This window comes from Melospiza melodia, chromosome 5 (assembly GCF_035770615.1).
Source record: "Melospiza melodia melodia isolate bMelMel2 chromosome 5, bMelMel2.pri, whole genome shotgun sequence".
Classification (NCBI taxonomy): Eukaryota; Metazoa; Chordata; class Aves; order Passeriformes; family Passerellidae; genus Melospiza; species Melospiza melodia.
Window position 1 is genome coordinate 89,891,980 of NC_086198.1, and position 17,314 is coordinate 89,909,293.

General features: G+C 46.9%; 1 protein-coding gene across 1 annotated transcript in view; it reads left to right on the forward strand.

Annotated features, from left to right (window-relative positions):
• The window catches only part of SFXN5 (sideroflexin 5), a 108,216-nt gene that overhangs the window by 15,548 nt on the left and 75,354 nt on the right, over positions 1–17,314 (forward strand). The window contains exon 3 of the mRNA XM_063157776.1: positions 3,436–3,513. Coding sequence (XP_063013846.1) covers positions 3,436–3,513 — 78 coding nt within the window. The remainder of the gene's footprint in view (positions 1–3,435; positions 3,514–17,314) is intronic.

Here is a 17,314-nt window from a genome sequence, read left to right on the forward strand (position 1 = left end):
GCCCCTTGGCAGGGGCTGGATCCAAACCCAGCAGAGATCCCAGGGATGGGGGCTCATCCCAGCTGGGGTGGCACATGCACAGCCCCCCACCCAGGCTGAGGGATCAGCCCTGCCCCATTTCCATCTGAAATCCCAGCCCTGCCCCATTCCCTGGCCCATCCCAGCTGCAATCCCAGCCCTGGCCCATTCCATGGCCCATCCCAGTTGGAATCCCATTCCCTGGTTCATTCCCTGGCCCATTCCTTTCTCCTTCCCCATCTGGAATCTGAGCCCTGCCCCATTCCCTGCTCCTTTCAAAGCTGGAATCTGAGCCCTGGTGTTTTCCCTGCCCCTTCCAGAGCTGGAATCCTATTCCCTGTCCCATCCCAGCTGCAATCCCAGTCCAATCCCCAGTCCCATCCCTTGTCCACCCCCCAAGCTGGAGCCCATCCCAGCTGTTTCCAGTTGTACTGCCCTGTCCCTGTTGTCCCTGTCCCAGCTGTTCCCAGCTGTTCCCAGCTGTTCCCAGCTGTGCTGCCCTGCCCTGCCCGTGCTGTCCCTGTCCCCAGGGCTGCAGGAGCTGCTGCTGCTGGCAGGGCTGAGCTCTGAGCACATCCTGCTGCAGATGGTCTGTCTGGCACCCCTCGGTGAGAGCTCAGACCCCAGCAGCCACCACTAGAAGTGCTCGAGGATTTTCCCTCTGAGGAAAGGGGCTCTGCAAGGAATCAGACACTCCAGGAAAAAAAAAAAAAAAAAAAAAAAAAAAAAAAAAAAAACAAACCTAAAAAAAACCCCAAAACCCAAAAAAAACCCACAAACCCCCCAAAAAACGTGGTTGTGGGTTTGTTTTTAATCAGGGATGCTGTAAAATCTCGAGTGACACTTCATCCCACAGGCAGCAGCAGAGAAGGCAAACACCAATAAACATGGAAACAGGGGCACAACCTTGCAGAGAGCTGGGGCTGCTGCTGAGGAGGAGCTGTGGTGAAATGTTGATATCAGCAGCCAGGGATGGAGCTGTGGTGAAGGGAAATGTTGATATCAGCAGCCATGGATGGAGCTGGGTGAAATGTTGATATCAGCAGCCATGGATGGAGCTGTGGTGGAATGTTGATATCAGCAGCCATGGATGGAGCTGTGGTGAAATGTTGATATCAGCAGCCATGGATGGAGCTGGGTGGAATGTTGATATCAGCAGCCATGGATGGAGCTGTGGTGAAATGAAATGTTGATATCAGCAGCCATGGATGGAGCTGGGTGGAATGTTGATATCAGCAGCCATGGATGGAGCTGTGGTGAAGGGAAATGTTGATATCAGCAGCCATGGATGGAGCTGCAGGGAGCAGGGAGAGGAGCTGGAGCTGCTGGTGCTTGGAGCTGCTGATGTGGCAAAGTTTGCTCCCAAACACCTGGGTTTTTGCAGGTTCTGGTTAAAAAAAGCTGCCTGACTGTGCCAGAAGGAATAGGAGGCAACCCTGAATCTTCCCTGAATTTGGGGGTGTTTGGTGAAAGCAGCTCAGGGCTGTGTGAAAGGATCTCCTGAGCTCAGTTTAACATTTTGTTCACTTTCTGTGCCACCCTTTTGTCCCCCTCAGGACTTTCTCCTTTCTTTCTCTACAATAGTATATATTATTATAGATACTCTATAATAGTATCTATTTTTATACATATTATATACTTTCCTCACTCCTTTCTCTGCAAAAGTCCCTGTTGGACATATTACAATATGTTTTTCACAGTTCTGTTTTTTTTAAAGTATTTAGTCTTATTTGTAAAGCCATCTTTTGAAGCTTATTTCTAGTTCTGTTTTTCTCTCAACAATGCCTGTCCTATTCCCTAGTGTTTTAAAGTTAGTATTTCTTCTCTTCAAGTTTGCATACAGATATATATTGTTTTTTCTTTCAACAATGTCTGTCTTATTCTATATACTTTTTAATTAGTATTTCTTCTCTTAAAGTTTGCATACAGATATATGGTTTTTTCTCTCAACAATGTCTCTTATTCCATATATTTTAAAGTTAGTATTTCCTCTCTTAAATTTTGCATACAGATATATATGTTTTTTCTCTCGACCATGTCTGCCTTATTCTATATATTTTTAAGTTAGTGTTTCTTCTCTTCAAGTTTGCATACAGATATATATGTTTTTTTCTCTCAACCGTGTCTGCCTTATTCTGTATATTTTTAAGTTAGTGTTTCTTCTCTTCAAGTTTGCATGCAGATACATGCTGTGTAAACTTTGTGTTAAGTTTGAACATTTTTTACAAATCTGTTTCCCACAGTTCCCCTCTGTCCCCGTGGAGCTGGGAGAGGGAATTTGTGGAGACTGAGGTTTTTAAAAGCCAGCCTGAGCTTTTTTGTTTGCTGTTTGTTACCATTCTAAACAAGATGGGATCTGGCCAGGGTTGTTATAGTAACTACTGAGATTTCCTCAAGAGAAGGGGAAAAAATAGCAGCAGCCCCATTCATGCCTTGCTGCAGCTCTCCATTCAGAGCTGCTCTGCGAGAGGGGAGGGGACTGCAGGGACAAAACCACGTCCCTGTAATGAGCACAATTATATAATATATCATTATATATATATATTTAATTATGCAGCGTTATATGTGGTTATATTTATAAATAGAAATAGTAGTTAATGTAATGTAAATAATGGATAATATAATGCAATATATGGAATAGAGAATATAATATAGTATATAATGATATAATATAGTATTATATGATATATAATATAGTATATAGTATATAATAATATATAATATGTTATATAATATATTATATAATACTAGTATAAATAGTATATAGTATATAATGATACATAATGTAGTATATAATAATATATTACTAATGATATAGTTATATTATATTATATTATATTATACTATAATCTTATTATATTATGATCTTATTAATTATATGTTTATATATTATATAATATATCATTTGCTATTTATATGTAATTATATTTATAAATATAAGTGGTAGTTAATATAATGTAAAATAAATTGTAGTTATTATAATGCAATATATCTAATAGATAAAGTAATATAATGTGATGTAATATATATGATATGATGTAATGTAATATAATGTAATGTAATATGATGTAATGTAATATGTTGTAATATAATATGATGTAATATGATGTGATGTGATATGATAATATGATATAATATGATATGATATAATATAATATAATATAATATAATATAATATAATATAATATAATATAATATAATATAATATAATATAATATAATATAATATAATATAATATAATATAATATAATATAATATAATATAATATAATATAATATAATATAATATAATATTTTTAGCCCCCTGGTCCAGTGGGAGGTGTCCCTGGCCATGCAGGTGAAGATCTCTTTCCCCCCCAAGATTCCCTGATGTGATTTCCTGGGTTCCCCCCTTTATTCTGGTTTGTTTCCCTTGCAGAGCCGGCTGAAGGAGGCAGTGCAGCTGCTGGAGGATTACAAACACGGCACTCTGCCCCCAGGAGTCACCAACAAACAGGTCAGAGGGGAAAACCCTTCCATTTCTGCTTCTTCCCTGGGGAGAGCTCTGCTCAGGGGCATTTCTGGTGTTTCTGGGGGCAAACACCAACTGCTCACACTATTAAAGGGAAAAAAAATGTCAATTTTTAGCTGGATGAAAGCTTTTTGTCACTCCTGTGAGTTCTGTAGCGGCAACTGTGTGGCTCAACCCCTGCCCTGTTCCTGTAAAATAATTTCAATTTGTCCCCAGATCCCAACCTTGTCTGGGCTGTTCCTGCACAATAATTTCCATTTCTGTCCCAATCCCAAACTCATCTGGGCTGTTCCTGTACAATAATTTCTATTTCTGCCCATATTCCAACCTTATCTGGGCTGCATCAGCCCCTGCTCTGTTCCTGTGCAATAATTTCCATTTCCGCCCCAATCCCAGCCTTGTCTGGGCTGTTCCTGTGCAATAATTTCCATTTCCGCCCCAATCCCAGCCTTGTCTGGGCTGTTCCTGTGCAATAATTTCCATTTCTGCCCAGATCCCAGCCTTGTCTGGGCTGTTCCTGTGCAATAATTTCCATTTCTGCCCAGATCCCAAGCTCATCTGGGCTCCTCCAGGAGCAGTGGGGATGTTCCTGGCCCAGGGATGGGAGCAGGAGGGTGTGGAATGCTCAGGGATGGGGTTCCTGAGGAAAAGATGATTTTTGGGATGTAGGGATGGGCTGGGTGATCTCTCCAGGACCACATCAGTCCCATTTTCTGGGCTTTTCCCCCATATTCCTCTGCAACTTGTGGAAGCAGGGATGAGGATTTTAGAGGAATCAAACTGCTCTTGGAGTATTTTACCTCCAAGTCAGTGTCGTGAAACAAAAAACTTCAATTCTTTTGTGGGTGTTATCTGAAACTCTTCCCCATTCCTGTCTATGTTACCTCAAACTCTTCCCCATTCCTGTCCATGTTTTTTTTTTTCCCAGAATATGGAGTTTTTGCCCAGAATATGGAGGCTTTTACCCCTAATATAGAGGTTTTTGCCTGAAATATTAAGTTTTTTGCCCAGAATATGGAGGTTTTTACCCATAATATGGAGATTTTTACCTGGAATGTGAAGTTTTTTGCCCAGAATATGGAGTTTTTACCCATAATACGGAGGTTTTTGCCTGAAATATGGAGATTTTGCACAGAATATGGATGTTCTTACCCAGAATATGGAGGTTTTTACCTATAATATGGAGATTTTTACCTGGAATATGGAGGTTTTTACCCATAATACAGAGGTTTTGCCCATAATATGGAGGGTTTTGCATGAAATATGGAGTTTTGGCCCAGAATATGGAGGTTTATACCTATAATATGGAGGTTTTGCCCAGAATACGGAGGTTTTTTACCCATAATATGGAGGTTTTTACCTGAAATATGGAGTTTTTGCCCAGGATATGGAGATTTTTACTTGAAATATTGAGGTTTTGCCCAGAATATGGAGGTTTTTACCCATAATATGGAGGTTTTTACTTGGAATATGGAGTTTTTGCCCAGGATATGGAGGTTTTTACCCAGAATATGGAGTTTTGCCCAGAATGTGGATGTTCTTACCTAGAATATGGAGGTTTTTACCTGAAATATGGAATTTTTGCCCAGAATATGGAGTTTTTACCCATAGTATGGGGGTTTTGCCCAGGTTGTTCCTGGCTGCTGCCAAAGCTGGGATTGGCACAGGGTGTGCTCTCTCTGCTGATCCCTGCCAGGAGATGGAGAGCACAGACTCCACTGGGTCTGGGAGTCCTGTCTTGACCATGGCACCAACCCAGGGGCTTTTCATGGCTCAGTTTGTGCATCCAGCACAGAAGGACCCAGCTCTGTGTGATTTCATGTCCTGTAAAGGTGAATAATTGTCAGGGCTGCCTGAGGGAATGCACTCCCCAATAAACAGGGATAGAAGTGCTGGGTTGGGAGCTTTTCCCCCACACTCTGTAGGTCAGAAATCTTCTTTTACCTTTTTTCCCATTCACAACTATAATTTCCTCTCATCAGAGACAAATAACAGAAGGAAAATGAAGGAAATTCAAACTCCTGCTCACTTCAGAAGGGGCAGCTGGTGTGGAAGGTGCTGTGCTGGGGAACATGAACAGCTCCCACAGAAAATCAATGGGAAATTGTCACAAGGCAGTGGCTGGGGCTCTCCTGGTGTCACTGTGCTCTTCCAGGCAGCACCTGATGGGGAGGAGAAGGGATTGATTGGGGAGGAGAAGGGATTGGGGAGGAGGAGGGGTTGGGAAGGAGGAAGGATGGAAAGGAGGAGGGATTGACTGGGGAGGAGAAGGAGTTGGGGAGGAGGGAGGGATTGGGAAGGTGGAGGGAGGGAGGAGGGATTGGGAAGAAGAAAGGGTTGGGGAGAAGGGACTGGGAAGGTGGAGGGATTGGGAAGTAAAAGAGGTTGGGAAGGAGAAGGGATGGAGAGGTTGAAGGGATTGATTGGGGAAGAGAAGGAATTGAGAAGGAGGAAGGGATGGGAAGGAGAAGGGACTGGAGGGAAGGGATTTGGAAGGACAAGGGGTTGGGAAGGAAGGAGGGATTGGAAAGAAAGGACTGGGAAGGAGAAGGGGCTGAGGAGGAGAAAGGATGGGAAGGAGGGAGGAATTAGGAAGGAGAAGGGATTGGGGAGGAGGAAGGGTTGGGAAGGAGAAGGGACTGGGAAGGAGAAGGGACTGGGAAGGAGAAGAGGCTGGGGAGGAGAAAGGGTTGGGAAGGAGGGAGGGATTGGGAAGGTGGAGGGATTGATTGGGAAGGAGAAGAGATTGGGAAGGAGAAGAGACTGGGAAGGAGAAGGGACTGGGAAGGAGAAGGGATTGAGAAGCAGAAGGGGTTGGGAAGAAGAAGGGATGGGAAGGAGGGATTGTTTGGGAGCAGGAGTGAGGCAGCAGCAGTGACTCAGCCCCATCTGCCCGAGGCAGATGACACACAGCCACTCTCTGTGACAAATGACACACAGCCCTCTCTGTGACAAATGACACACAGCCCTCTCTGTGACAAACCACTTTGCAGACTTTTGACCCACATTTTGCAGAGTGACAAAGCCAGGCTCTTCCCAGGGTTCATTCAGAATTCCACTGGGGGAGAGGCTGAGCAGGCTGGGAGGGAATCCAGGTGAGGGAGGGGAAGGAAATCCAAGACACAACAGAAGACTGAAGAGAGAAAATATAATGGCAGAGGATTTTCCCCCACCTTGTGCTGATCCACACAGTGGAGTTTTTGCCCTTTAATTGTGAGAGTGGAGCAGCACAGGGCTCACCTGTGCCCCTCAGAGCCCTTGGACTGGATGTGACACACCAAGGAATGTCTGAGAGGGCTGAGGGAGAGCCACACTCACCTCAGGGGCTCAGAACTGATGGGGTCTCTGGGGTGGAGATGACCCCGAGGTGTTGGAAAGTCTCTTTTTCCCAGCCCCAAGACTGAAGAAGAAGTCGAGGAATCTCATTTTCAGGGTTGTTTATTTGCTGTTATCTAATTCATTGTCTGTCTGTCCTGCTGAGATCTGTCCAGCAGGTCGGGTGTGGGCACACTGACACCCTCAGGGCACTGTTAGCTTTTTATACCAAAATACTTTATTTACAATAATTTTTCAATGCCCATCACCTATATTAGACAGTCTGGCTCTACTCTAAACCAACCCAAGAGTGTCAACATCACAGCAGAAGATGGAGGACAAGAAGAAGAAGGACAGAACATGCCCAGATTCCTCCATCTTGCCACTTGAACCCCCATTCTAAAAACCCCAAAATTCTACTTTTCCAAAATTCTACTTTTTCCACACCCTCAGGCAGGTGTTATCTTTTTATACTAAGAACTACCTGTACTTTATTCACAATAATTTCCCAATACCTATCTCCTGTGTTAGGCAGTCTGTCTCTAAACCAATCCAGCAGTGCCACCATCACAGTAGAAGGTGGAGGCCAAGAAGGAGGACAGAACACACCCAGATTCCTCCATCCTGCCTCTTGAACCCCCATTCTAAAAACCCCAAAAATCTGCTTTTTCACCCTTTGGCCAATTCACCATGATTCTACTCAAACCTTTGTGGTTTGTAACTCCTCACACAAAGTTGGGAATTGTTTCCATGGGCTAAAATCCAACGCACAGGTGGCTGTGACTCCGTGCCAAGGTCTCTGAGCCCCCTGCCAGGGTCTGGAGTCCTCCAGTGTTGGAATCCAGGAAATTCCTCTGAAACTCAGGAAATTCCTCTGGAACCCAGGACATTCCTCTGGCTGCCCTGGATGGCTCCAGCCCCTGGCAGGGGGCTCAGAGACCCTGGCACAGAGCCCAGGACCCCTGTACCTTTGGTTTTGACCCATGGAGCCAATCACCACCTTTATATGAAGAATTACAAGTCAAGAGAGTTTAAGTAGAATAACAGTTTGTCATGGGGTGAAAAATAGATTTATGGCATTTTAAGAATGGCGGCTTGGGGTCCCAAGATGGAGGAATTTGGGTGTGCCCTGTCCTCCTTCTTTATCCTTCTTCCTATCTCCATCTTCTGGGTGATGTTGGCACCTTTTGGCTTGGTTTGAGGTAGAAACTCAGTGTCTAACATGGGTGATAGGTATTGGGAAGTTATGGTAAATAATGTAATGGTAAATAATGGTAAATAATATTATGGTCAATCATGTAATGGTAAGTAATGCAATGGTAAATAATGGTAAATAATGTAATGGTAAATAATGGTAAATAATGTTATGGTAAATCATGTAATGGTAAATAATGCAATGGTAAATAATGGTAAATAATGTAATGGTAAGTAATGCAGTGGTAAAGAATGTAAAATAATATTATGGTAAATAATGGTAAATAATGTTATGGTAAATAATGCAATGGTAAATAATGGTAAAATAATGTTATGGTAAATAATGTAATGGTAAATAATTATGGTAAATAATGGTAAAATAATGTTATGGTAAATAATGTAGTTTTTAGTATAAAAAGATAACACTGCCCCGAGGGTGGCCAGTGTGCCTCTGTCTGACCTGGGAAGGAGAAGGGGTTGGGAAGGTGGAGGGATTGACTGAGGAGGAGAAGGGTTGGGAAGAAGAAAGCATGGGAAGGAAGGAGGGACTGGGAAGGAGAAGGGATGGGAAGGAGAAGGGACAGACCTACAGCAGGCTGGAGAAAGAATGTTAGAGATAAGAAATAATAAATAACCCTGAGAACAAGAACAGAAGAATTCTGACTTCTTATTTGACTGCCAGGCTGGGAAAAGAGACTTTTGTGTGTCTCAGAGTCACTGTGGGCAGCAGAGGTTCTGAGAGCCCAGGGCAGGCACAGGGATGGATGAGCTGGGTTCTGAGAGCACAAGGATGGATGTGCTGGGTTCTGAGAGCACAGGGATGGATGTGCTGGGTTCTGAGGGCCCAGGGCAGGCACAGGGATGGATGTGCTGGGTTCTGAGAGCACAGGGATGGATGTGCTGGGTTCTGAGGGCCCAGGGCAGGCACAGGGATGGATGAGCTGGGTTCTGAGAGCCCAGGGCAGACAGGGGGATGGATGTGCTGGGTTCTGAGAGCCCAGGGATGGATGTGCTGGGTTCTGAGAGCCCAGGGCAGGCACAGGGATGGATGTGCTGGGTTCTGAGAGCCCAGGGCAGGCACAGGGATGGATGTGCTGGGTTCTGAGGGCCCAGGGCAGGCAGGGGGATGGATGTGCTGGGTTCTGAGGGCCCAGGGCAGGCACAGGGATGGATGTGCTGGGTTCTGAGGGCCCAGGGCAGGCACAGGGATGGATGTGCTGGGTTCTGAGGGCCCTGGGCAGGCACAGGGATGGATGTGCTGGGTTCTGAGAGCCCAGGGATGGATGTGCTGGGTTCTGAGGGCCCTGGGCAGGCACAGGGATGGATGCCCTGGGTTCTGACACAGAAGCAGCTCGGGGCAGAGTTTTGGAGCATCAATCCCCCCAGCAGGAGCAGTCCCCCCCTGAGGAGGCAGCTCTGAGCCCAGGCAGACGAGTTGTTTTGACAGAGCTCTCACCAAGCTCTGTCTGAGGCTCCGCGCCGCAGCAGCCGCGCCTGACAGAGCTCGAATCCCTCTCATTGAGGAATCCACGGCGAGTTGGAGGAGCTGCAGCCTCCAGCAGCTCAGCACAGCCCCTGGCGCCTGCTGAGATGGTTTCAGCACACGAGGAGCGGCAAACACAGAGCCTAGAGCTATGTCACAGCAAGCAGCTCCTCCACACGCAGCTCCTGACAGGGTTCTGGTGGAGCCAGCCCCGCTCCGCCGCGTTCCCCAGGCAGCTTTTTCCAAATGAGCTGCAGTGCCACAGCCATGGGCTATCTAAAGATATAAAAATCCCTCTCGGGAGCTGTGATTGTGCTTGCAGCACGTCCCCAGGACCGTCTCTGGGGTGGTTTGCAGCAGAAATGCTGCAGCACTGGGCAGCAGCAGTGCCAGCCCTGCAGCTCTGCCCCTTCCGAGCCTCCCCACCCTTCCAGAGGCTCCTGAGCTTCCTCCTGGACTGGATTTCACTGCCCAGCAAAGTGCCCATTAACCCAAGGTGGGAAAAAGCCATTTCTGGGGCCTCATTAGCCAAAATGAAGAATTGATCCCTCACCTGTCGATAGCTGCTGCACTGCTGAGAGCTCCTCACTGAGGGGGGCTCTGGGGTTTGTTCCTGCGTTAGAAAGATGTTTTAAAAACAGGATTTTCAGCCTGGCTGTATCAATTATGTGGTCAGCAAAACAGAGGAGGAAGAGCTGCTTGATCATTATTTATTCAGGGCAGCAAGAAAACACACTCCATTTCTTCAGCTGAGCTTATTTCCTTGAGTTTTTATTGAAATATTTAAAAGCCAGGCTTGTTTTTTTTTTTTTTTTTTTATTAAATATGCAGCTGAGTGTTTGTTAAAATGCCCCCAGCCCCAAATATTCTGTGCAATGGGAATACCCCACACTGTCATCAATCCCCCTCTCCAGCAGGCTCTTAGGATTGCTGAATTTTTCTTGAAATGAAAACTTATCTTTGGGAATTGCACCAGTTTGGGGTGGTTTTCTGCTCTCTTGGTTGTTGGGGTTAAATATCTGAGGAGGATTAGAGAAGGTGTTTGGGGAAAAAAGCCCCTGATGGCCATGGGGACGTGGATTTGGGTGGTGGATCCAGAAATGTTTGATGGAAACAGCAGCTGTTTGTTAGCAGGGCTGGGGAGTTTTGGAAAATTAGGAATTTTTGCTGTGGGAAGCCGAAGGGAATTGTGGGGTTTGGTGAAATTCCTCCTCCCTACTCCTGTGTGAGGGTGAGGGGCAGCTGCTGCCCCCTGTGTCCCCTCTCATTCCCCTGTCCCCAAACCAGGGTCCTGAGGAGGGAGGTGAGGGGGGGAAGGAAATGTGGAGGATTTGTGCTGATGGAGAAACTGCTCCAGTTGTCATTTCTGCGCCACCTGTTCCAGCTCTGCAGGTGTTGGTTCATGGTCATGGGATGGTTTGGGATGGAAGGGACCCTAAACCCAGCCAGTGCCACCCCTGCCATGGCAGGGACACCTCCCACTGTCCCAGGCTGCTCCTGTAAGGGGTCCTGTGGTCCCTCAGCCAGGATTCCTCAGGGACTGGGAGTGGGGTGGGCTGAAGATCCCTCCCTGTCCTCGATGTCCCTGCCCCAGATGTTCCTACCTCAGATGTCCCTGTTCATGATGTCCCTGTCCATGATGTCCCCATGCTGAGGGTCCCTCTCTGTCCATGATGTCCCTGTCCCTGATGTCCCTGCCCTGGCTGTCCCTGCCCTGACTGTCCCTGTCCCTGATGTCCCTGTCCCAGGTGTCCCCACCCTGGCTGTCCCTGCCCTGGCTGTCCCTGATGTCCCTGCCGTGGCTGTCCCTGTCCATGATGTCCATGATGTCCCCATCCATGATGTCCCCAAGCAGAGAGTCCCTCTCTGTCCCTGATGTCCCTGTCCCAGCTGTCCCTGTCCCTGATGTCCCTGTCCATGATGTCCATGATGCCCTTGTGCTGGATGTCCCTATGCTGAGGGTCCCTCTCTGTCCCTGATGTCCCTGTCCATTATATTCTTGTCCATAACGTCCCTGCCCTGGCTGTCCCTTTGCTGGATGTTCGTTTGCTGGCTGTCCCTGTCCTTCATGTCCCTGTTCTGGCTATCTCTGACCAAGATGTCCCTGTCCCAGCTGTCCCTGTCCCAGATGGCTGTCCCCACCCTGGCTGTCCCTGTCCATGGTGTCCCTGTCCATGATGTGGCTGTCCTGGATGTCTCCATGCTGAGGGTCCCTCTTTGTCCATGATATCCCTGCCCTGGCTGTCCCTGTCCCAGATGTCCTTGTCTGGCTGTCCCTGTCCAAGATGTCCCTGTCCCGACTGTCCCTATCCTTGATGTCCCTGTCCCAGCTGTCCCTGTCCATGATGTCCCTGTGCTGGACATCCCCATGCTGAGGGTCCCTCTCTGTCCATGATGTCCCTGTCCCAGGTGTCCCCACCCTGTCTGTCCCTGTCCCCGCTGTCCCCGCTGCCGCTCGGTGGCTGCTCTCGGTGCTGGCAGGGTCTGTCCCCAGGGCTGGCAGGGTCTGTCCCCAGAGCCCCGGTGGCTGCTGCGAGTGGGAAGGTGCAAATGACACACAGAGGGCTCGGGGAGCCAATTTGCAGCAGAAGGTGGAGACTGTAACAGATCCAATTCCAACTGCAGGCAGGGCAGCGATTCCCAAAGAGCCTCCTGGAGGGAACCTCCGGGGTAGAGCTCTCATTTCGGGGAATGGCTCCTGCCCTGCAAGCAAGGCTGGAAAATGCAGCCTGCCAAACAAGGACCAAGGGCCAGCTTACTTAGACCTGGCCTTTCCCTGCTTTGGGAATGCTGAGTTCAGCCTCCATCCAAAAGGCTGTACCAGCTGCAGGGTGTAATGGTGTGGCTTTTGTCCTTTATCCCACTGATTTGTGGGGTTGTATCTGTGTCCTGTGAGTGTGTGAGTCCCCTGTCACCCTGTCCCAGAGCCCAGCACAGCCTGGAACAGCTTGGTGCAGGCAGGGCAGAAATGAAGGCTGAAGGAAGCAGCACTCGTTGACTCACTCCCAGCCCCAGACGGATTGAAATCCCTCCTGCTCAGGGCACAACTTCTCTGTGGGCTTTTTGTGCTCCAGAAAAACTCTTTGCAAGGCTGAGGAACCTTGGGTGTGCTCAGGGTTTGGGCACCAAAGATCTGCCTTGGGACATTTGCAGGTGGGTATCAGCACTGGGGGGGATTTCGTGATGAACTTCAGGTTTGTTCATCCCTTCTTCCCCCAAAACACTTGAATTTTCTTAGCTGGAATTCCCTGCACTCATTCCATGTTTGAACTGCGTTTCCTTCCCCTTGCAGGCTGAATTTTTGCCTCAGAAATTGGGGTAAGAAGAGCCGCTGAGCTGCTGGTTTAATATCAATGCTCCAAGTGCTGCCCAGCTCCTGGTTTAATCTCAGTGCTCCAAGTATTGCCCAGCTCCTGGTTTAATCTCAGTGCTCCAAGTATTGCCCAGCTCCTGGTTTAATCTCAGTATTGCTCCAAATGTTGCCCAGCTCCTGGTTTAATCTCAGTATGGCTCCAAGTATTGCCCAGCTCCTGGTTTAATCTCAGTATTGCTCCAAGTATTGCCCAGCTCCTGGTTTAATCTCAGTATTGCTCCAAGCATTGCCCAGCTCCTGGTTTAATCTCAGTATTGCTCCAAATGTTGCCCAGCTCCTGGTTTAATCTCAGTATTGCTCCAAGCATTGCTCAGCTCCTGGTTTAATCTCAGTATTGCTCCAAGCATTGCTCAGCTCCTGGTTTAATCTCAGTATTGCTCCAAGTGTTGCCCAGCAGCAGCCCAGGATGCTGGAAAGCTGCTGGAGATTGGTCTCAGAGCCCTGATTTCCCCCACTTGTGGGTTCCTAATGCTCCACCCTATAAATGCAGTGGGACACAGTGCCAGGGATGCAGGGGAAGGTCCTTCAGCCCTGTCCCTGTGTCCCTGTGTCCCTGTGCCCATCCCGGGCTGGCTCCTCCCGGTGCTGCTGCCAGCAGAGAGAGGCAAAGAGCCACACAGCAGCAGCAGGGCTGGGGGCTCTGCAGGGAGTGAAGCTTTTCCCGGGAGAGGTTTGGAGTTTTTTAATGCCTACAAGAGGTTTGGAGGTGCAGCTCATTAAGGAAATCGTGAGAAATGCTACCCACTTTCAAAAAACCAAAATGGTTTATTAAAACCTGATCAAAAATACAACAGAATGCTGAATAGAGAAAATATTGAGGTGCTGGGAGCATTTTCCCCACTGTGGGCTCATCATGCAATGGAGGTTTTGCCTTTTAACCCTTTAGCCCCTCCCACAGTTCTGTCCACCAACTCCCTTTTGTTGTCCAGTGGTGGAGTTCACTTCCTTAAGTCTTGATTGGAGGTCAGGTGCTGCCAGAGTAACAACTCAAATGTCCTCCCAAATGTCCCAAACCCGGGCCACCCCTGATAACAACACAAGTGAGTAAATCATGACTATGAATCTATAAAACATCTCGCTATTAATTCTCTATTAAACATATATATACTTCTCTCTCTTAATTCTCTATTAAACATACATATATAATTATATTAATTCTTTATTAAATATACAGATATAAATATACTTCTATTAGTTCTCTACTAAACATATATGCATATATATACTTCTCTCTATTAATATCCATTAAACATATATACATATATATACCTCTCTCTATTAATTCTCTATTAAACATGTATGTATATATATAATTCTCTCTATTAATTCTTTATTAAAATAGAAACATATATACTTCTCTCTCTTAATTATCTATTAAACATGTATACATATATATAATTCTGTCTATTACTTCTTTATTAAAAATACAAACATATATACTTCTATTAATTTTCTATTAAACATGTATACATAGATGTACTTCTCTCTATTGAATCTATATTAAATATATATACATATGTATATATACTCCTCTATTAATTCTCTATTAAACAAATGTATGACTTCTCTCTAATTCTCTATTAAGCATATATGCATATATATACTTCTCTTTATTAATTCTTTATTAAACATAAATACATATAAATATACTTCTCTCTATTAATTCTTTATTAAGCATATACACATATATCTCTCTTAATTATCTATTAAATATATATACATACATATATATCTCTCTATTAATTCTCTATTAAACATATATACATATATATACCTCTATTAATTCTCTATTAAACATATATACATAAATATATCTGTTAATTCTCTGTTAAACACATATAGACTTCTCCCTATTAATTCTTTATTAATATATACATATATAGACTTCTCTATTAACTCTGTATTAAATGTATATAGATATAATTCTCTCTATTAATTCTCTATTAAACATATATATATATATATATATATATATATATATATATATATTCTTCTCTCTATTAAACACATATACAGGATATTTTCCTTTTCCTTGTGAGACTCAGCCATGGCACCACCCATCTATGACAAGATGCAGCTCATTAATGAATGCAGCTCATTAATAAAGGCTCCCTGGTCAGGCAGAGGGAGGTGCTGCCTGTTCCCTGTCTGGTTTTTTTCCCCCCAAAGTTCAGATGTGAGCTGGCACGGGTGTGCTCCATGCCCAGACTCTGGGAGGGGAGAGGGAGGGAGGTGTGAAGCCCTGGCAGTGCCAGCAGTGCCACAGCTCTGCCTCCTTCTCGGGGCCATGTGTTCCCACCTCCCGAGCCTGCACTGGCACAGCTGGCTGCTCCAGGAGCTGAGCTTAGTAAAAACCCAGCTCATCCTCCTCCCCAAATCCTGCCTGCTCTGCCTCTGCTTGGCCCTGGTTTCCCTGCTGGCTGTGCAGCCCGAGGGATGGGATGGGATAATGGGATAGGATGGGATATGGGGTGCTGGGGCTGTGCTGCCCAAACAGCAACCAGCTGCAGCTGCTGAAGGGGAGAGAAAAGATAAAATTCGATCAAATTTCTATTTTTTTTTTCTATTAAATTTCTCTTTAGATACAATTTTTATTGATAAGGAATCAACAATAGGCCTGAAGTGGAGGCTGGACATTAATCCAGGGATCACAAAACCAGCAGTAAACACCCTGAGCTGTGGATCTTGGCTGGCTAAAATCCTTGTAGCCACCAGACACCAGGTTTAGGATTTTTGACCCACATCTCCCTCCTTAGTGTAGGATCATAGGCTGGAGAGGACCTGGGGAGGTCACAGCCCACAGGATTTGCTGCTGGAATTCTGCCTGTTCATTTCAGTGGGTGTTTGCCTGCCCCTCCTGCCCAAATGCAAGAGCACCAATTTGTGAGCGAACACAGCTCCATCACTGACTTTGTACCCTCAACATCAGGGGGAGAGGGGAAAAAATGGGGAAAAAATGGGAAAAACGGGAAAAAATCGACAATAAGCCTGAAGTGGAGGCTGGACATTAATCCAGGGATCACAAAACCAGCAATAAGCACCCTGAGCTGTGGATCTTGGCTGACTGAAATCCTTGTAGCCTCCAGACACCAGGTTTAGGATTTTTGACCCACATCTCCCTCCCTGTGATCCTTATGAGGGATCAGAGGCTGGAGAGGATCCGGGGAGGTCACAGCCCCCAGGATTTGCTGCTGGAATGCTGCCTGTTCATTTCAGCCTGCACCTCCTGCCAAATGCAAGAGCACCAATTTGTGAGCGAACACAGCTCCATCGCTGACTTTGTGCCCTCAGCTTCACCCGTCAGCATCAGGGGGAGAGGGGAAAAAACGGGAAAAATCGACAATAAGCCTGAAGTGAAGGCTGGACATTAATCCAGGGATCACAAAACCAGCAATAAACACCCTGAGCTGTGGATCTTGGCTGACTAAAATCCTTGGAGGCACCAGACACCGGGTTTAGGATTTTTGACCCACATCTCCCTCCCTATGATCCCTATGTGGGATCATAGGCTGGAGAGGACCTGGGGAGGTCACAGCCCACAGGATTTGCTGCTGGAATTCTCCCCGTTTATTTGAGTGGGTGTTTGCCAGCACCTCCTGCCCAAATGCAAGAGCACAAATTTGTGAGCGAACGCAGCTCCATCACTGACTTTGTACCCCCAGCATCAGGGGGAGAGGGAAAAAAAACGGGAAAAGCTGAAGAATGAGCCCAGGCTGTGGATGTGCGGCGGGCAGAGGTCCCTTGGAGACAGACAGACAGACAGACAGACAGACACTCGCTGTTCTGCACAGCCCTTCCTGCGCGTTGGCGGAGCCTGAGCTGTGTCACTTGTGACTTCTCACTCCGCAGCCTCTCCAAACGCACTTCTGGCAAGCGGGCTGCTCTGAAACTGTTTCATCTCTCCCCCATTAGGCTCGGGGAGGTGCAAAGAGGCTCGGCGGCTCGATGGGCAGGCATTCATTGCGGCGCCGCTGCCTCAATCAGGCGAGCAGCGGGGAGAGGCGCTCCCGCTGCCGCAGCCGCAGCAGCGCCCGCCGGATCCATCGGCGATAAGAGCCTCCCTTTTGGGCAGTAATGGCTTTTCCTCACGGTGTTGATGAAGAGCGAAGAGCCCCATTTGCAGTAAACTGTAATTTTTCCCCCCGCTCAGGTCTCCCGCAGGATGCGATAGATCCGGGATGTGTTCCTTGAGCTGCTGCTCCCTTTTCCTGGCAGGAAAATGCCCCTTTTTTGGCTTGGGGATATTCTCGGTGTCGCTGAGGTGAGCGGGGTTCAGGCATCACCCAAGGCACGGAGGGAGCTGCAATGCACCCCAAAGAACCTCCCTGGTCCCAGGAGGTGCTCCTGCTCAGCCACAGCCCGGCTTGGTTCCAGCCCTTCAGCTTTAGGGATTTAGGAGCTGGTTTTATCAGCTCATCCTG